We start from the raw sequence: 20,550 nt of genomic DNA, 5'->3' as shown, positions 1-20,550 counted from the left end.
TTTGGAAAAAAATCTGTTTTATTCCTCTTTGCGCACAGCAGTAGATGAGGGTGGCTATCTCCTGACTCCATACGTCTCTGACCCCCAAAACGTCCCCTCAGATATGCCCGGTTATTCATCCCACTTCAGTCTTGGAGAACTGGCAGTTAGTGGGTGGGGCAGAGTGAAGCCTCAGGAAGGTGTTTTTTGAGACATTTTTGTGGGAAGTTTTGGGTCAGGGGGAAAGATTAGACCCAAGAGGGGGTGCTCCGTCCCCCATCTTCCTGGGGGAATCCAAATCCCCAAGGTTTTCGGAAGAAAGGCACCTCTCTCAGCGACCCAGGGAGGGAGAGAGCGCAGACCTACTGCCTGGATGTAAGGCTGAGGCAGAGAGAAGAGGGGGTTAAGCAACAGAGACTGCAGACCCAGGGCAGAGGAGTGAAATGCACGTGGGGGGAGCGAAGGGGACAGAGCCCAGAGGCCCAAGTCACAAATCCCACCCCCTCCCCAGTTCTGAGCAAAACCTCTTCTTCCCAGGATGAAAATGGGAGTTTTAGTTCAGGGACCGGCTTTGCTCCAGGGCACAGCGAGGACAGGCCAGGCAAAGATCCCAGGGGTGGCGAAGGTGGACAGAGTCCAGGTAGTGGGACCAGGAGATGGACAGTCCTACAGTGAACACTCACAGACCCACAGCGGTTCTGAAGCTAGAAGCCAGGATCAGGGTTAAGAATGCAGCTGTGACTGAAATACAGACTTTTATAAGCCCTAGCCCATAACATTTAAATCCCTACTTCTTCCACTCTGTCCCCTGCCCACGAGCTGTTCCCCATCTTTTCTCCCAAGGCTGGAGGACAGGGCAGTAAGAAGGAATGGGAGGAAATGCTGAGGCCAGTGAGTGAGTGGGGCTGTGGCTGAGACTGGAATATGCCACCCCCACTCATTCTATAGAAAAAACATTCTCTCCCTCCCTCCCCTTGCTAACATATGGGCTGTTGGGATGAAGGCCTGGTAAAGGCAAAGGGAGGAAAACACTCAGCACATTCTTTCTCCTGCTTTGATCTCAAGTGTAGCTGCAGCAAAGGGCACCGAAGTTGAGAAGAAAATATGGGGGGGGGGGGTGTAGGAGAGCATGAGAACACAGTTCGGTGTAGAAAGGAAGAGGGTGCTTTCCCTACTACCCTGCGTTTGAATCTGATGGGAGCTTTACTCCCAGGCTGTTAAAAAAAAAAAAAGTGTGAAAGAATAGGAAGCATAAGTGGGGGTTTGGGGGAGCAACCACAGAGAGGATGGAGACTTAAGGATCCCTTGTGATCCCCGAGATGACCCTGAGAGCATCAGTTGGGGGACTGGATGAGAAGTCACAGCAGATATGTGGATTTTCTGAGGGGGTGAGGAGCCAGGAACAGTGAGGTCTTCACCGAAGGAGTGACCACTTGATCTGCTCTTTGGCTGACTGCAGCACCTGCAGGGACAAGAGCGGCAGTGAGGGGCTTGCCTGGGGGAGGGGGGCGGGGGCGGGGCAAGGACAGAGATTGGGGCTCTCCTTCCCCGCACTTGCCTTCCCTGTCCTTAGAAGAATGGCAAATAGAAAATCCCCAAGGGTAGAGGGATGGGAAGAAGCTCTCTAAGGCCCTAGAGGGTTGTCAGTTTGGGAAATTCCAAAAAAATTCAAATCCACTGGGGGGATGAAGAGAGAAGAGGTATACCTGGGAGGAAAGAAAAAAACTGGGGGTTACTGGACATATGTTAGAAAGGAGGGGTTACCACATCTAGATGGGCTTCTTAGTGAGAATTCCAAGTAGGTAGAAAACAGAATCCCTCCCTTGCCTCCCGCATCAGGTAGACAGTCTATCTGCAAAGTAGCAGGATGGATCTGCAAAACCTGCTTATTCTAGAATATGCATTTCCAGCTTAGCCCTCATTTGAATAATAAGAGAAGAGAGAGAGAGAGAGAGAGAGAGAGAGAGTGTGTGTGCGCGCGCGCGCGTGCATACGCACGCACACAGACCATCTGCTTAAGGCAAGCCTCTGCTGGGGAATAAATCACTGAATGAGGCATCAGGCAGGGAGGGTTTGAAGGGTACAGAGCAAGGCTGACAGCCACTGCTCACAAGGAAGTGGGACAGGAGTTGGGTGGGGTAGGGAGTGTTTGGCTGTAGGAGTCCCAGTTCTCTGGAATAAGAGGGAGCCAAGAAAGATGTGTCTTCAGTCTCTAGACTCATTCCAACTTGGGCTGGGGTGGAGTGTTATTCTAGTCTCTTTAGTGACCCAGTCCGTCTGGAGAGGAAGAAAAGGAGAAAGTCCTACCTGAGACACGGTCTGCTCTGTAAGCGGAACATCTTCACCCTATGGCACGGAGAAACAAGCATTTAGCATGGGAGAGAGCTGGAGTGAGACCTGACTGAAGTTTGGTAGTGGAGAAGGAAAAGGCAGATGCCTGACTTCTCAGTCCCTTCTAGGTGGTACAGCCATAATTTTACTTGGCCAGAGGGACTGTGAGCAGAAAAGGGTCATTTCATCCATCCTCTGTTTTAAGGCAGGAGGACTTCTTAAAAGATTTATTCCATTCCAAGTAATCAGCAGGTTATCTGATCCTCAACTTGGGGGTGGGGGACCTGATTCCCTAGTCAGAGAAGACCTTCCCTGAATATCAATATCGCCAGGGAAAGGATGAGGGGGAGCCAGGGGTAATTTAATGGATCCCGCAAGGCCTGATGGGTAACGACAGCATGTTAATTTGAAGAAATAAACTGCTGCAACAGCAGCCTGAGAAGGGGAAGGCGGGAGTGGGTGGTGGGGGGGACCCTCTCTCTTGCCACATAGAGACATATGTTAGAGGAGAAGATTAAACTATGCAAATGGAGCCCACGGCAGTTAAGGGAGAAGATTTCCCATTACCCGGCACTGTCAGCCTTCACTCTGTGGAGGTCAGAGCTGGGACATTCTATGAATGGGGAGATTTGCTTTGCTCAAACATCGAGGCACCCCACAGTTTGCTGGTGGGCTCTCTCTACACCCACCATTGTCTCCCCAGCAGACCTGGAGGCTTCTACGGTTAACCCAAAGGCCCCTTTCTGGTATCCCTAGCACCAAAGAGGACTGAGGTTCTGCAAATAAATGCTTCCTGATAGACAGGTGCTGTCCTTAGTTATGTGAAGACTTTATGACAAGAAAGACACTCCTCTGCCTCACTTGATTGGGATCCATCCCCAAAGGAAGTATAAGCCAACCTCAACTTCCTTTATAGTTTCAGAATCATTAATATTAAAGTTTCTTTTACTCATCTTTGATTCAATTAAGTATGTACTAAATGTCCCCTCTGGGCAAAGACTGTATGAGACGCTAGGTAGCAGGTTAGGGACAAAAGTAGGCCCCTTCTGCTTCCCCTCTTTGAGACAATGAGAATTTGAAAGGGGAGGAGAAGGTTGTATGTATTCTATGAGCCCTGACCTTTAGATAAATTTAGCAGGTCTGGCCCTAGAGGGTGAGTAGACGGGGGATGTAGGGGAGCACACTCTTGCTTACCCTTAGTGCTACCCGGTGTACCACTTGCTGGGGATCACTCTCTAGGATCACCCTAAGAAGACAAAGAAGAGACCATCGTTCACTCTGGCCTGAAGGACAGACTCATTGTGGGGATACTCTGGTCACTAAGGCCACTTGCCTTAGGACAGAGGCAACGATCCCACCCTCTCACCCCAGCTCCAAGGAGGTTCCAGGCAGGTCGGAAAACTCACCCTCCATCTACGATTTCATCCACAGCCAAGAAGAGACCCTCCATGTTCTCCAGCAGAGCTCGTTTTTCTACATTTTTCCTGAGTCCCCAAGAGAAGAGAAAAATCAGCCTAAGACACATAGGAACCTAGCACAGCGTCTGAGTTGGGGATCCTAAACGAGACCAACAAAACGCCTCCACCAACCGCACAGACCAAAAAGTAAGTTAAGTAAGTAAATAAGAACTTTTTGGCTAATCCACTCTAAGCTTATTCCTATTCTTAGCTGCTAAGTAAGGATCAGGAATGTCAGGAAAGAGAGTCAAAAAAATAGTCAATTTCTGACTATCCAAGAGTTGATTATCCAGAGCTACTGTTTCTTCCCTACCTACCGTGATGCTGCTCATGACATTGCTCATAAACACTACCATCAGTGGGTGGAAAAAAGCAAATAAACAGCTGAATCCAATCTGGGGGTGGCGGGAGGTGGAGAGGAGTTGAGTGCAAACTCTATTTGCACTCAAGCTCTGACAGACTTTCTGAGCCTCTCCCCATTCCCCTGCTCCCCCTGCGTCCCCCTCCCTCACCAGCTCTTCTCAGGCCTTGAAAAGAAGCCCAACCAGGGGGCTGGGAACAGTCAGGGCCCTCATCCACCAGCTCCAGATCCGGTGGTTGTACATGTGGCCAGTCACATCCGTCAGCTTGACTCTTTCACTAGATCACTGAAATGAAGTCTATTCATTCACCTGGCTAAGAAATAAATCATCCCCTTCCTGAGGAAATCTGAGCCATTCGCCCTGCTGATTTTGTGGGGCTGAGAGCGCCTGCTGTTCTGCTCCGGATGGCGGAGGGCTGTCTGTACTGGGTTCACTTGGGAGCTGCCGGGGGAATGAAGTTCAGAGCCCTGGATGTTTTCAAGGAAAGTATCTTATATCTCTTCTGTTGCCCATCTACATGGGGAACAGAGGGCTGGCTGCTGGGGAGGTGGAGGGGAGGCGAGGGTAAATGGCATATTCTTCCTGTCCTATAGAAACAAAAACTAAGGACTAAAGTTAAAAACTGGGAGTGTTGCCTCCATTCCCAGGGTACTGATGTTACATCTGGGACACTTCCCCACACTTGCCCTTTCCCTATCTTCTAATGAAGTCTAGAAAAGCACCTTAAAGGTACTCAGAACTCTGACAGAGCCACTGGGTAATATGAGAGTAGACAGACATTGCTCCCTCCCAATCCCCTTTCTTAGGAGAATTATCCCCCAGGTGGGACACACTTCCCATCCAGTCTTCCCCATCAGTGCAAATTACTCTGAAATAATAAGCCTAACTTCTCAAGGTAAATCAATTCCCTGGAGCCTCTGCTAATTCCCCCACAAATTCCTGGGCCTGATGAATAGTGACTTTCTCTCCCAAACAGATGTCAAGAATGGCCTGCTCACCTCAGCATCTGGCTCAATGAGTCAAAGAGGCAATTCAGAACAGCCATGAGCATCAGCTGTTGGGAGACAGGAGAAGCAGAAGGATAAGGTTCAAGGCCCTGAAAGCTGCTACCTGAAAACAAAACCTGCCAATTCATTAAGCATCAAAAGACATGGGCTTTCACAAAGGACCAAAAGCATAAGGTGGAAGTCAGAGCAAAAACAGGAAGAGGAACTGTGGTTTCTCGCAGAAATAAATTCTGCTACACGATCCCACAATTTGAGACCTCTCTCTGACCAGACTGTTCAAACTTTCCTATTGCAGTCCTCTACAGGTCTTTACCAACTGTGTATATGTTACCGGAGATCTTAGGTAAAGAAATCATTAACCAAACAGTAATAAGGTCAGAGAGTTAGTGGAAAGAGTATGGACTTTGGAGTCAGAGTTGGGCTTAAATCCCAGCTGAGCCATTTCTATAGGTGTGTCCCTGGGAAAGTTATTAGGTTGAGCCATATGAAACTGCCATTTCTATAGTTCAACAGTGGTCATATGCAAGCAATTTCATATTGTTCCTCATGTTTTGGTTTCCTCATCTATAAAACAAGAACACTAATACCCACAACTCACATAAGTGCTGTAAGGATTAGGTAACAATGTACCTTACAAAGCACTTAAAGTAGTAAAAGCTCAGAAAGAATTGGTTCTCTCAAACTTTTACTTTTGCTTCAAATTAGGTGGGGGCTTATTTTTACTTATCTACTCTCCTAGACGTCGCTACCTGAGGTAAGTAGCTTTTCCTGTGCATAGGAAGCAGGTTAGGACTATATTCACAGTTTTCTCAAGTGACCCATTCAGAATGTACGGCTTCAACATGACCCTGAATGTTGGCTAACTGACCCAAGCTCAGTCAGATGTGGAGCCTTCATAGTAGGAGCAAGCATCTCCTTGACCTTGACCACACCTCAGAAATCTACCTCTGAAAACACTATGCAGGGAAGACCCTTGATACCATATATCAGGATGTATGAAAACATATCTGGTGTCTCCAACGTGAAGATAAAAGAGCAATGGTGGGCGGGGGGGGTGCCTGGCTGGCTCAGTTGGAGGAGCAAGTGACTGTTGATCTTGGGGTCATGAGTTCAAGCCCCACGTTGGGTGTAGCGATTACTTAAATAAATAAAACTTAAAAAAAAAGAGCAAGTGGGGAAAAACCTGCATTCTAGGTTGATTTAAAAAAATATTTTTTTTTAATGTTTGAGAGAGAGAGAGAGAGAGAGAGAGAGACAGAGTGCGAGTAGGGGAGAGGCAGAGAGAAAGAGGGAGACACAGAATCCCAAGCAGGCTCCAGGCTCCGAGCTGTCAGCACAGAGCCCGACGTGGCGCTCGAACTCATAAACCACAGATCATGACCTGAGCCCAAGGTGAACACTCAACTGACTGAGCCACCCAGGGGCCCCTAAGTTGATTTGTTTGCTAGGCCACATTTGTGAGGGCAGCAGGACTCTGATAACTTCATTAGCCCCGTCAGAAGCCAGAGGGACGTGGCCCTCCTAGGGTCCAGAACCAGTAACTGTCCTGCCTATGGTTTAGGAAGTGGAGTCAGCAATAGCAAAGAGCGATGGGGATTCTCACCTCATTTTCATAGGAGCTGCCAATCACATAGAAATAGAGATCGATACTGCTTTTGTATACCACTGTCAGGCCTTCCAAGAGGGCGATTTCACCTGGGGGTGGGGGGAAGGTGGAAACAGTGGGTGGCCTGAGATAAGGAAGTAGGTAGAAGGAGTTCCCATGAATTCCTGGCATCCAGCTATTTGGGCTCAAGGAAGGTAGGTTGTAATAAAGTCCAAAGACCAAAGTTGACCTGCTTTCTCTTTCCAGGTGGTAAAAGGGAAGTATAAACTTGGGGAAATCGAAACGTATCTTCTCCTCTAACCATCTCCCCCGCCAACTACCCTTATTTCCCTCCTTGTATATGAGACAGGATACTAGTCGATCCTTCGGAGGTGAAAAAGCAGAGCGGTCACCTTTACAGACTTCCATTTACCTGCCCTAATGGATGCGGTACAATAAGCAGAGCTGCAGTTAAATTTGTCAAGTGAGGCTCATAAATCCAGGGACTAGACAGGTAGCTAACAGCCAACCTTCCAGCACGGTATTCCCGCGTGAGGTACACTCACCTCCCCATTACATTTCTGAAGAGTTTATTATATGAGGGGAGGAGGAAAAAAAGAGAAAAGGAGGCAGTCGTTTTATCCTTTCTCTGCAGTCCTGCTGCCCCTCCCCCTGCCCCCCACGGTTCCCCCAACACCAGGAGCAGTGAAAGGAAAATGACCTACTGTCAGTCCGATGGGTCTTGTTGAAAATGTTCTTCTCAAAGGCCTTTTGCTCCTTGACACTGGGGTAGGTGTCGTCATAGTACTGGTCAGAGGGAAAGGAGATGGGTTGGGTCATTAGAGCTGGGAGCCCAGAATGATTAGTGATTGTGCTTTGCCCTGGATCTTGGATTTCTTTCCTTCAAGGCATGGGGTGAGGGAAAAACACTGACACGAAGAAGGAAGAACTATGGAGGCAGGGAATGGGCAGTGAGTAATTGAATAAAAAAAAATAAATAAATAAAAATTTTAGGGACCCTGCCGTAGGCAAGCCCACCTCACACTTCTAAGACTGTAAGGGCAGAGGCCTACAAGCCCTACGATGAAGCTCTACCCCTGTCTGCACTCTAGGAGAGCAATCCCGAGACTGATCTCATGGAGTGCTTCCTAGGAGCTTCCCTACATCGGGGGAGCAGTGCTAAAGAATGCAAAAGACACTAGAAGCACAGAACACTTCTTCCAGACCCTCATGCACAGTATGAAACTGACGAATGGGGGAAAGGCTGCAAAAAACCTCCTTCCTCTAAAGAAAGGCAAAGCCTATCCAACCTCTCTCGTATCTTAGCTCTCTTTTCTGAAAACTGAAAACAGGAGACCATCTAGCACGTTGCTGAGCCCACTCCCAAGCTCTCCCTGGCACGGGGGCGGAGATACTAGGCTGCTAAATCGCTCTGCTCTTTAGGGGCTAATCCGTCGCAGTCAGCTGAAGACCTATGACAGGTCTGGCATTTAGTAACTGGATAACTGTTTCAAAAGGTGTCCTGCATAGTTACATCCAATTACAGGGAGGAACAGCTGGTGAATTCTAAACTAATCTCTACCTGCTGATTGATTTATGCTGTGCTCGCCCGGAGTTAATACACCAGGGACAGAAAAAATTTCCACAAGAGGGGGGAGACTATGGAGGGAGAGGAGAGGGGTGTCCTTTCTCCTCTCTTTCAATAGATCCAAAGTTAGAAACATCACACTGGGGAAATCAAGAGGTAACAAGCTTGGTGGTGACTGCAGACCTAGGGCTGGAACCCTGGAACTGCGAGAGAATTTCCTGGGAAAACGCAGGCAGGGTGACAACGCAAAAGGAAGGGGGACAAGAGTGATGGGCATGGGCAGCCTGCTTCTCATATCCAGACACTGTACTGTTCAGAAACCAAGGTTCCCAAGGTTTTCCCTGCTCTAATGCTGACAACAAAGGAGGTCAAAATCTGTGGAAGGCAAGTGTGGAAGCAGGGCAACTAAGAGACAGAAGCAGTCTGGGTTTTCATCTGGAGTGGTCACAGGAAAATGGAAGAATTCTCAAAATTATAGTATCAAGGAATAGGCGTTAGTGGGGGCAGTCCCAGGTCCAAATCTCAGAATCAGCCTTTGTCTTGCTCCTCAGTGAATTTCAAAGGGAATCTCACCTTGGCAAAAAGTCGATCTCCATCATTGTCCAGAATCAGGATGGCTTTGACAGTATACAGGGAGGGTTCCTGAAGAGATAGGAACACACCTTCAGTCCTGAAGGCTCCTGCTACCAGTGGCAAACCAGCTACCTTCCCCTAGTCCCACTGGGGCTGCAAGAGGATACAGAGGTGCCTCTGCATGTCCCCTACCCCAGCCTGGTTAGATGTAGACAATTCCCGCGGAGAACGATCAAGTGGTGAATGAACTGAATTGAGGGAGGGGGCATTTCGACAAAGAACTCCAAAATAGCATCAGAGGAACAGTGTCTCTGAGCCGGACTCACAGAGGATTTAATCAAGGTAGGTCATGGAATGTTATTTCCACACATTATGCTACAGTTATTTTCCAAACTACCCTCCCTCCCTGCTCTCCCACGTACAGGTAGGTATGGAATGTGACCAGATTAATTAATAGGCACTGCACGAGGCTATCTGAAAATAGGATTGAATGCCCTAGTGTACTTGGAAGTTTCTGCAGTCCCAATGCAGTAGCAATGCAGAGGCATAAAGCAAGCCTTCCCTGAACCACCCACACACTGAGCAGAGGGAAACGAACACGCATGCGTGTGCACACTCGTGCACACAGACACACCAGTTCTGAACGCAGCCCAGCGAGACATCCATCTTCCAAGACTTCCCCTATGATCCCAGTTCCTCTACAATACTCCCAACACTACCGCTTAACTTGCCAAGACAAAAACCATTCTGAATTTTGGGGGAGTTACGAAGCAGTAAGAAGAGGGTCTAAGAAGCCGGGAGCCTGGAGTTAATGAGCAGGAGGGGAGTGTTCTTTCACTATCAACAATCAAATCTTGAGGATAATGGCTCTCGTAAAGGAACCACGGCCTCAGCCTTAATGGTTACATCCAACTGCAAAGCATATCACATTGCAAAAGCTCCTCTACTCCTGCAACTTCTAACGAACCAGCTAACCAGGAGAGGAAAAGGAAGGAAAGGGAGGCAGTGTTAATGTGTGTAGAAGGTGTCTGCAGGCTCATATTCCTTGAATTTCCTTTTTTTTTTTTTTAATGTATTTTTTAAGTAGGCTCCACGCCCAATGTGGGGCTCGAATTCACGACCCCAAGATCAAGAGTCGTGTGCTCCACCAACTGAGCCAGCCAGGTGCACCTCACATTCCTTGAATTTTTTTTAATGTTTATTTATTTTTGAGAGAGAAGAGAGCGAGTGAGCAGGGGAGGGGCAGAGAGAGAAGGAGACCAGAGACAGAGAATCCCAAGCAGACTCTGCGTGTCAGCACAGAGCCCAGTGTAGGGCTCGAACTCATGGACCGCCAGCTCATGACCTGAGCCGAAACAAGAGTTGGACGCTTAACCGACTGAGCCACCCAGGAGCCCCACATTCCTTGAATTTCTAATCAACATTACTTACCCTTGCTCTCCCTCCCCTGTGCTGTGAGACAGGGCTGTTGCCTCCCTTTCCTGGCCTTGCTTAGGAAACCTGCGGTTCTCACAGGGGCCAAATGTAACCTCCAAGCATGTGGCATGTGTTTAATAAAGACCCAAGAGTGAGCATGAAAGAATTATTGCCAAGGATCCAGAAACTGCAACCTCCACAAAGGTAAACTGTCCCATGAGGCGCCAGGAGGTTTCTGGTTCCACGCAAAGAGCCAACCCTGCCTCGGGGAATTAAGAATGAGAGTAAAGGGAACCCAGTGTTTGGACAACAGGGTGATGAAGAATGTAAGCTTTCCTCACCTGAATTCTTGACAATAGCAATTTTTGTCTTTTGTTCACTGATTTATTCCAAGTGTCCAGAACATGTCACACACTAAACTCTCAGTATTTACTGGATAATTGTGACACGAAATGAAGTTTGAGAATAAGGCAAAAATCTCTTGAAGTAGTAAGTGTCCAGGGCAACTCTTTTTTTTTTTTTTTTTTTTTAACGTTTATTCATTTTTGAGAGACAGAGCATGAGCGGGCAGGGGCAGAGAGAGAGGGAGACACAGAATCCGAAGCAGGGTCCAGGCCCCGAGCTGTCAGCACAGAGCCCGACGCGGGGCTCAAACCCACGAACCATGAGATCATGACCTGAGCTGAAGTCAGGTGCTCAACTGACTGAGCCACCCAGGCACCCCTCTAGGGGAACTCCTATAATTAGACTTCCATGTATCGGTATACGTTCTGGTGTGGCCATTTGGGGTGATACTACTACCAACATATCTCTGCTCTGATCAACACTCCATAGAGATGCCCACTCTATACACATTACTCCCTGGAATAAATAGTCTGTCTCAAACTAAGGAACTCTGTGTCTAGCAGAGGCAAGTCTTCTAGAGTCTCATCTAAAAGGTCACAAATAGAGAAGCTTTCCTCACTCCTAAGCCCCACAGAAAGATCTCCCCATAAAGCAGGCTTAATTCCATAGCAACTTGAGGGTCCAACCTCAAATGACCAAAAGGGAGACACCAGTGGGAATGAGTTTCCTTCACAGAGGAAAAGAAGCCCACAGGGAAGGAAATTTGGAAGAGAGCATTTTTCCTACTTTCCCCTGGAAATCTTTGGCTCTGTTCTTCTCTCCACATTCACAGAAACCTTGGAGAGCTTCCTAATGGTTTAAACTGGGCATTAGTCTGGCATAGATAACTGGTTCCTGCAGCCATAGAGTCTGGCATCCCTAGAAAGAATGGGATGGATCCCAAAGAAAAGAAAAACCCTTATAGCCACCAGCCAACTAGGAGAGAGACAATGCCCTTTGTGGCCACTGGGGTATGAGTGCCTGAAACTGCTGGCAAAGACAGAAAGAGATTCCTGGGCCTTTCTCGCTGGCTTCCTAGAAGATGTTATCAAGGAAACCCCCCAAATAGGAACTGGATGTTACTGGGAAGGATAAAAGGCAGGCAAAGGAAGGCAGGGAGAAGACCAGATCTGACTCTGAGAGAGGTAAGAAGGCACTGGAGGAAAGGCTGGTCATTTCAAACGAGGGAATAACCATACTCAATAAAGCCAAGAATTGAGGCATGAGCGGATGCTGCTTCAACTCTGCTACAGCTGGAGCCAGCAGCGTCTCCTTTACGTCTGTCTCCTGCCACCTCCTGACTACAGCCGGTGCCACTTCAGCCTGGGGCCTTTACCTCTCGGGAGGGGGAGGCCAAGAGTTCCTCTCATACCATAAAACTAGCCAGTTTAAAGGCCCCAGAAACCATGACTGGTAATGTAATTTCATTTTGAGTTTTTGCAAAGGGCAAGTTTATAAATAACTCCCAGCTATTGAGAAATGGGCCTCCTGGACAATGGACTAGGTTTGACCTTGTAACACATTAAATGCTGATTACTGAAAAAGACCCTACAAGCTTAGGCCAGGTTCAAAGGATTTAAAAGGTCTATTCTTCCCTCCCACTCCCAAATGTGTAGCTGCTAGAAAGCTTTCGAGACAAAGTTCTGTGATGCACTGACTTTCAGAGAGCCACAGCCTGAGTGTATAACAGAACTTCACCTCAAATGCTAATAGTGCCTGGAAATGACATGTAGGCAGATTGTTTGTGGGAGGTTGGGTGGCTCAGATAGATTTTCATGTACGTTTTTATTGTCAAGGAAATTAGACGGGACTCCTCAGGAGCGCTGAAACAACACCAAACAAGCAACCAGCCTGCTGCAAAGGAGTCTCCGATCTCAATCAGAGGATTTCTGTGGTCTGGTGAAAAACACCTCCCAGTACCCCGGCGACTAGCACACGGGGGACTACAGGGGAAGTCATTCCTAGTGCTGCCCCCTGTGGGCCTTCAAATGACCTGCAGCTTCCTCAGCAGTGTAATCAGCAAAAATATTAAAAAGGCAGCTCTGGATAGAAGTTCTCTGTGTGTCTTGTAAGTCAAACTAGGAGAGATAGGCTCTGAAAAAGCACTGAATTAAGTCAGTTCACAGCGTACAGAGTAAGAAGGCACTCTGGGGTAAGATCATGAAATGTCACCAGAAGAGGAAAGGGGGGGCGGTGGAGAGAGGGGAATCTTTGCAGCAGGCACACAGGATATCTGGGGGCTAAGACCAATAATTTTTATTTAATTCACAGGGACGGGGGGGGGGGGGGGAGACGTGACCAAGAAGGCTTTGTGGAGCTAGAGGATGCTATCCACACAGCTGAAGGGGCGCAAGTAAGAACCTGGTTGAAATTCCTAGAAAGTTCTTCATTTCCCACTTAGAAAGAAATCTTTATGGCCATGCCAAAAAGTAGTACCCCGGCTCGGCAACAGGTCTTGATCAACAAGAAACAAGACGCTCTTCCCTCGACCCTTTTTTTTTTTTTAATGTAGGCTCCATGCCCACCGTAGAGCCCAACGCAGGGCTTGAACTCAGGACCCTGAGATCAGGACCTGAGCTGAGATCAAGAGTCAGATGCTCAACCAACTGAGCCACCCTGGTGCCCCAACTCTACTTATAGAGCAAAACCAAGACGGTAAAAACTAGAAGGAAAAATCCCTAGATACCACTCCCAGCTGCTCTACATAGCTAAGCAGGTATTTTGCTCCCTGACTCTGTGCCAACTCCTTTAACATGAAAAGCTCCTCTGGGGTTGAGGGCTCCAATTTGCCAGCCACAAGCCTAGGGACTTCAAACAAAAAGAAGAATTAGCTCAAGGCTTTGACAGGGAAGCATAGTTTTCACACACTACCCAAGAGTTTGCTTAGATTCAAGCACAACTCAGGAAAGACCAGGAGCCACAGGTACCACAGAACATTACCCAGTTGCCATGAGACCAAATACTGGTTACAAAGAGGAACGTGAACACAACCCTTAGGAAGGAAGAAGTGACGTCAGGAAAAGACACCTAGAAAGAATCTTCCTGACAGAGACAGAAAATGTGAAAGCACGGTCACTAAGAACTCAACCACTATAGGAGAAAATGTCTCCGAACTCCTAAAATCCTTTATTGTAATCTGGGTCGGCCATTAACTCAAGTTCTACCTTTCTGGGGGACTCTGCTTCTTCATCAGAGAAATGAGAGGCCTGACCTAGATCAGTTAAGGTTAATACCTTAAGTTACAGCAGATCTTTTTGATAAGCTGATGAAATTTATGGACCCCGTTACCAGAAAACTACACATTCACAAATTCTTATGATTTCAAGGAGCCCAGTTAGAATTAAATATGATACTTTGTGAGGATAATAAGATGGTGTGGAGAGGGGAGGGGGAAAGGGGGAAATGAATGATACTTTTGAAAATCACCTCCTCTCCTCTGCCTCGAACCAAAGAATGACTTCAATAAATATGTGTGTGGCCTTCATAAATTAATAAATATGACTGAGAAAACTAACACAGCCAGCAGGGGGAGCAAAGGTCGGCACCATACCCCTCCAGCTTTCAGTGACTGAACTTGGTGGCTGTGAGACAGGCAAGGACAAAGATAACTGAGCCTAAGCTCTTCAGAAATGCAAAATCTCAGGTCCTCTCTTAAAACTGAGAAAGCCAGGGCACCTGGCTGGCTCAGTCGGTAGAGTATGCAACCCTTGGGCTCAGGGTTGTGAGTCTGAGCCTAGAACTTATTATTATTTTTTAATTTCAGAAAACCTCATCTGGAGAAGTTTTCCCCAGAGGGTGCACAGTCCATTCTCCAACTATTATGAAAAATTACACAGGGGCGCCTGGGTGGCTCAGTCGGTTAAGCCGCCGACTTCGGCTCAGGTCATGATCTTGCGGTCGGTGAGTTCAAGCCCCGCGTCGGGCTCTGTGCTGACAGCCTGTTTCAGATTCTGTGTCTCCCTCTCTCTCACCCTCCCCCGTTCATGCTCTGTCTCTCTCTGTCTCAAAAATAAATAAACGTTAAAAAAAATTTTTTTTTTAAAAAAAGAAAAAAAAGAAAAATTACACAAACGCAGGACAAAGCAAAGCAGCACTGGAAAGAGAGACAAGTCGAACAAGCAGAAATCAGAGCACTTGGCACCTGAGGCCTGAGAGCGACATTAGAACTTCCCGTCTTCCCAGTTGGGTAATCCAAGAGCTCTCATTTAAATATCATCAGTAAAGGGAAAAATCCGATGGAACTAGATCTATTTCTGCAGAGTTCTTGTTTATAACATTTCGGGCTATCTACCCTGCCCCTAATCTGCTAGCCTAAAAGAATGGGTCGACAGCCTCTGTGTTTGTCTTTCAGTCCACCAACCCAAAATTCAAAATCATGTCCTAAGGCCTAATTGCTATCCTCTGCCCCAGTTTCAGTCTCCCTCTAAAAAGTATACAAATAATAGAAAAGGAGTTGAAGAAAATTGGTAGGGCTATCCAAACCATCTGGCTGTAGGTGGAGATACCTGCCTTGACAGTGGGAAAACTAAACGCCCAGATAAGGAGACACGCATTTCACCTGCAACATGTGACTTAGGTTACACAGCAGGAAAGTCTTCTGAAGAGATGGGTGTGGTCAAACGCCAGAAGAGGAAAGCTAGGAAATCGAAGGATAAAGAGAACTCCTCCAATAATCTGATCTGGGAGAAAACCTATTCTGCACAGCATCAGGGAAGACGGAACGTGAGAGGGCCCTTGCCAGTACAGGCATCTTACGACGCGCATGGACTCAACCCCCCAATCCATCTTCGTCAGCTGCTTGAGGGCACTCTGCCTTCCATCTTTCTAATTACTCTAGTGTAAGTGGATAGGTGGACACGGATTCAGTATTCCTGTTCGATCCTTTATTTGCTTCTTGATTTCCCCTTTCCATGACTAGTGGTCAATATCCTAACTCTAACCAAGTCGTGTCAGCGGAGTAAAGAACAGTAGCAGATATCTAGATAAAAAAAAGACCCTAAATCTGCCACTAGGCTCCCTCAAATATCTGGATAATTGCATTCATCCTCTGCTTCACAGGGAAGACCTGGCTTCTCAAAGGTCTTTCTTCACATGGAGACCCCCTCCTCCTCTTTTGACCATGTGACAGCTCCCCTAGACCTTTGATATAATTTATACCTTGCCGGGGACCAACTCTTTCCCACCACTGTGAAGGAGAGGGAAAAAATATATATAAATACGTCGGAAATCTATAACGAGGTCTTCTTGGAGGGCAAGACACGGAGAGAGTTAGAAGCAGCGTCAATTGCTCTTTGGGGGTTTTAGTTCAAGCCGAGGTCTGCTTCCAGCAATCAACCATTAAAACAAGCCGGCCAGAGTAACAGCACAGTTTATTCTGATCATTTAATTTGAAGTGTCAATAAATTAAACTTCAATCAATTAAACTAGGTGTGCAATAACCCAGATGGACACCCCGACACCAACATAATCACAATAAAAATTTTTATGGCTGCCAGGGACCTCACCGGGGGCAGTGCTGGCACAGCTCGCGCCCTAGCTGAGAAATATATCTCCACGGCGCAGGATCGAGGAGATTGCTTCTCCTAACGAAATGGAGGGGCCAGGCACCGGCAAGGACGCAGCTGGGAGAGGGGCACAAGGGACTGCCAGGAACGAGATGGGAGTGCTTTGGGGGCTTAATGTAATTGATACCTTTGCCCAGAGCAGGGGGAGGGGGCATTCAGGCCAAGTACCTCTACTGTTAGTGCCAAAGGAATTTAACAAAAGCCCCATTAAGATGATTCAGGAAGCGAAGGCCACAGAGCAGTATCACCCTTTAAGTCATTGATGTATTCTGCATAGTTTCCTCCTCCACGAAGATGCACGCTCTTGTGCACTCTGGATGCCCTGATGTTTGAAGGAGTCTTAGAATTTGGGATGTGGTCATTGTTTTAGGATAAAAAATGGTATAAAGGGAGAGAAAGAATGGAATTAAGTCTAGTCTGAAAAGCACTGGAAAAACACTCAGAAAGTGAATCCAGAGAGGTTTAGGAAAAATGAAACCTATGAGGAAAGATTTAAGGATCTAGACTGCTAGAGCAATTCAGCTTTGAGAGGAAAAAGAAAAGACAAAAAAAAAATAAGGTAAAGGGGGAAGGGAGGAAGGGAGTAAGTCATTATCTTTAAGATTTCATAGGTTATTAATGGAGAATGGTGACCTGTAGAGATCCCTCTCCATTCACAGCTAAGAAAGGGAGCATCAGCAGAAAACAGCAGGAGAGAGGAAGTTAAGTACAAAGATGCAGGCTGGGAGCACTATTAAGCACTGGGAAGGAAGTTGATGAAAGGGTCTCTTTCCTTAGGAGACGACAACAGGACCTGAGAAAGATTAGACAAGTCTACTTGAAACCTAGAGCTAGATTACTTAATTCAAAAAAGAAATGTGACCCACTGTAAAGTACCTAAATGAAGGGAACCTACTGGTATTTAGAAGTTCCCATAATCAGATTAAGTTTCGGCAGATGTTTCTTCTTGACCCCCTCTAGATTACTCTTCCCTTCTTCTCAATACCCTATGGCTGTGTGCCTTGTGGAGGTGAGGACAGAGGAATGTACATTCATCAGTTTTCCCTAGAGGTCCAGTCAAAACAAAAATGTGAACGAAGGAAGCCTACAAGAACTTTAGAAGGTGTCTGCCTCTTTAAGGAGTGGTCTGTTAAATATTATCTGGGTACAGTAAACTCTAGTTCAGGAGACAGCTAAGGTAAGATCCAGGGATTCCTCATACTTTTCACGACGATGGTGATTTAAGTATTCAGGAGGTGCTGCTGAGTAAACAGAGGAAGGCATGAGGTTAAAAAGGACCAGTGCAGAAGGGTGATTCTGAATCCGATGGAGCTAAATTCCATGATCCAGTTTGTGAGGGTAGAGAGAAATAAACAATTAGGAAGTATCACCTGATTCTCAACTAGGGTTCCTCATCTGAAGCACTGAATACTGAAAACTATTTAAATGACTACTTTTTTTTTTTTTTAACTTCTCCCAAGGATGGTACAAACTAGTGCCATTGTGGATACAGAGAAGTTGATTCATTACATTAATGAATGCCTTAGGCTTACTTCTCTCCTAGAACTCTGGCTGAGAAAGGCTGGAATGATGAGAAAGATACATAAATTCTTAATTGGGGGCCCAAAATATAATGAAATTGTAAAGAGCTGACACAGAGGAAGGAAAATATTAGTTTAATATCATAAGAACTTTGGAGAAACGCACACGAATTGATACCTGTTAGTACTTTGTCCCCAATAAATGCTTTATATAATTGATGTTTAAAAGTACAGTTCTGCATACTGGGGAGGTATCCTCCAGTACGTGCTTCCCTGAGCAAGCCCTCTTCTCTATAATTTGGTTTTCCCTAAACCCATCACATAGATTTCTCATGACAAAGAATCGATACGGTTTTATATTTATTATTTTTTTATTTACTTTTGAGAGAGAGAGAGAGAGAGAGAGAGAGAGAGAGAGAGAGAGAGAGAGAGACAGCGCACGCATGAGCAGGGCAGGGGCAGAGAGAGAGGGAGACACAGAATCCGAAGCAGTCTCCAGGCTGGCTCCAAGCGGTCAGCACAGAGCCTGACACAGGGCTCAAACTCACAAACCGTGAGATCATGACCTGAGCCAAAGTCGGACGCTTAACCAACTGCGCCACCCAGGCACCCCAGAATCAATATGGTTTTAAAAGCAAAGTTCAGGGGTACCTCACCAAGGTAGCAGGAATCTGGCATCCTGGGTACAGATCAAAATGGATACAAGGAAGAAGCAGACTGAAATAGACTTCAACAAGGAAGCAGACTGAAAACTGAGGTAAGAGAAAATGTGTGAGATTTTCACATATACCTCCCGCAACTCACCACTACACACACATCCCTTATTAAGACGGCTCCCCAAGCATCATGTCCCTCACTCCTATACCTCTAAGCAGGCTCCCTTGTAAACAGATGTAGGGAGCATTTAAAAAATTCCTAAAAATTTCCAAAGAAACCAATTCCCTCGAATTTATCCTAGTCTGTTAACTGGTTAAGAATACTGGCTAACTGCCTGGTACAGAAAATAACTTATTAAAAACTACTCAGGAGGTGCGTGGCTGGCTCAGGTAGCGGAGCCTGCGGCTCTTGATCTCCAGGTCATGAGTTAGAGCCCAACACTGGGCGCAGAGATTAATTAAAAAAAAAAAAAAAAATTTTTTAATTTTATTTATTTTCGACACAGAGAGAGACAGAGCATGAGCAGGGGAGGGGCAGAGAGAGAGGGAGACACAAAATCTGAAGCAGGCTCCAGGCTCTGAGCTGTCAGCACAGCCCGACGCGGGGCTTGAACTCACAGAGTGCCAGATCATGACCTGAGCCGAAGTCAGATGCTCAACCAACTGAGCCACCCAGGCGCCCCAAAAATAAAAAGTTTTTAAAAACCTCAGATTTTAAGCTCGTTACCTAGACTTGATCAATTCACATGATGAGAAGGAATTATCCCTATCTTTGCCATTTTGAAAGAAACCAAACCTGTTAATGTCTTCTACCTGATGAAAATCTGGATATGTACATGTATTAGAGCAGAAAAAGATGCAAGAAAACGTCTCTGGAAAGAGCCTGGAGTTAATCAAGGAAGGAGGTTGGCCGCTGAGTTCCTATACACACATACATATTAACATCCCCAGACTGTAAAACAGAGCACTTTAGAGAGAAATCCTCCAGTCTGGTTCTAAAGAAAGGGTAACAGTATTTTGTTTTAACAGGCAAAAGGGATTATACGGGTAAAGAAGCTAAAACACTCTTTTAGCCACCAAAATTCTCATATAACCAGAGGGAGAGTTAGCATCTCAGATCTTACAATAAGAATTCCTAACGCCTTAGAAGGAGAGAAAAAAGAAGAGAATAAGGAGTCTGGAAAAAATATTCTTTAATCCATGCTAACTTATCAGGTACTCCAGAACTTTGATGGAATACATTTACCATGACAAAACTACATAACAGGGATTAACAGGAGACCTAAGTAAAAAGAAAACCGTTTTTTTAAGATATGTAACAGAACTGTCAACGGAGAGTCAAACTATGACAACCACCAGGAGGATCCTGTGATAACAAACAACTGCAGTCTAGTCCTACAATTTGGGGCCAGTTTGGAGGTCTGGAGAAAGTCAAATCAGAGTATCATCCATAATGCTCAGAATTAGGAGAAACCTAAAGGACCCCAATTCAGTATGCTGATGATCCTATGCGTTCTAAGGACTCCATGTGCTGCCTTCAACTTTCCACGGATTCTGCCCTCTCCCCGGAAGAGCTTTCTACTCTAAACCGAGGCTTTACCTCCTACAGTTCCTACACCAGGCCACATGCTTATTCCAGGGGCTGGCAGAACCTTCGGTCCCCGAGGATTACCCGGGATTCCCCTTTCTACCCCCTCCCAGTCAGGATGAACCCCAACTCCCAGCCCCTCTGGACACCGCAGCACCTCAGCTGCCCCTCCGGCTCCTACCAAAATCAGCGCCTCCATCTTGCCCCGCAGCTGGTGCCGACGTGGAGCCGCAAAAGCAACACCGCCGCTGATTGGCCCTACATCCTCATTAGACCCCGCCCAGGATGAGGATTATTGGACTATATCGTAACAGCTATTGCTTTATTGGCCAATCAGTGTACTAGCTTGCTTAGCGGAAGCAAGGTGTCCAGCCAGAAGGCGCAGGCATTTGATTGTCAGATTAAACACTCAATACAACGCCAAAACCTCAGGGTTGAATGGGGCGGGAGGGTCAGGGGGCGGGGTTGTTTCCACGGGGAACAGAGGAAGCGATTATTAATTTTCAATTGGTGGAGAAGCGACCACGTGATATTCGTGGG

The 20,550-nt window shown here is 46.7% G+C and overlaps 1 protein-coding gene across 4 annotated transcripts; it reads right to left on the bottom strand.

Moving 5' to 3' along the window:
- COPZ1 (COPI coat complex subunit zeta 1) lies at positions 1-20,287 on the bottom strand. Of its 4 annotated transcripts, XM_043564194.1 has the most exons (10): positions 20,192-20,245; positions 8,883-8,951; positions 7,447-7,528; positions 6,740-6,831; positions 5,128-5,183; positions 4,439-4,570; positions 3,717-3,794; positions 3,505-3,556; positions 2,287-2,325; positions 1-1,441 (listed from the first exon to the last, which is right to left on the bottom strand). In XM_043564194.1, exons 1-10 carry the CDS (start codon positions 20,207-20,209, stop codon positions 1,394-1,396), a joined length of 666 nt encoding a protein of 221 aa, XP_043420129.1. In that variant the 5' UTR covers positions 20,210-20,245; the 3' UTR covers positions 1-1,393. The 4 variants fall into 4 exon arrangements, with proteins under 4 accessions (XP_043420129.1, XP_043420130.1, XP_043420127.1 ...); XM_043564195.1 differs by lacking the exon at positions 4,439-4,570 and having other exon boundaries at positions 20,192-20,287; XM_043564192.1 differs by lacking the exon at positions 3,505-3,556 and having other exon boundaries at positions 20,192-20,279.
- Between the last annotated feature and the right edge of the window lie 263 nt (positions 20,288-20,550).

Source organism: Prionailurus bengalensis, chromosome B4 (assembly GCF_016509475.1).
Source record: "Prionailurus bengalensis isolate Pbe53 chromosome B4, Fcat_Pben_1.1_paternal_pri, whole genome shotgun sequence".
Classification (NCBI taxonomy): domain Eukaryota; kingdom Metazoa; phylum Chordata; class Mammalia; order Carnivora; family Felidae; genus Prionailurus; species Prionailurus bengalensis.
The sequence above is the reverse complement of the archived record's forward strand: the minus strand, read 5'-3'. Positions and strand labels throughout refer to the sequence as shown.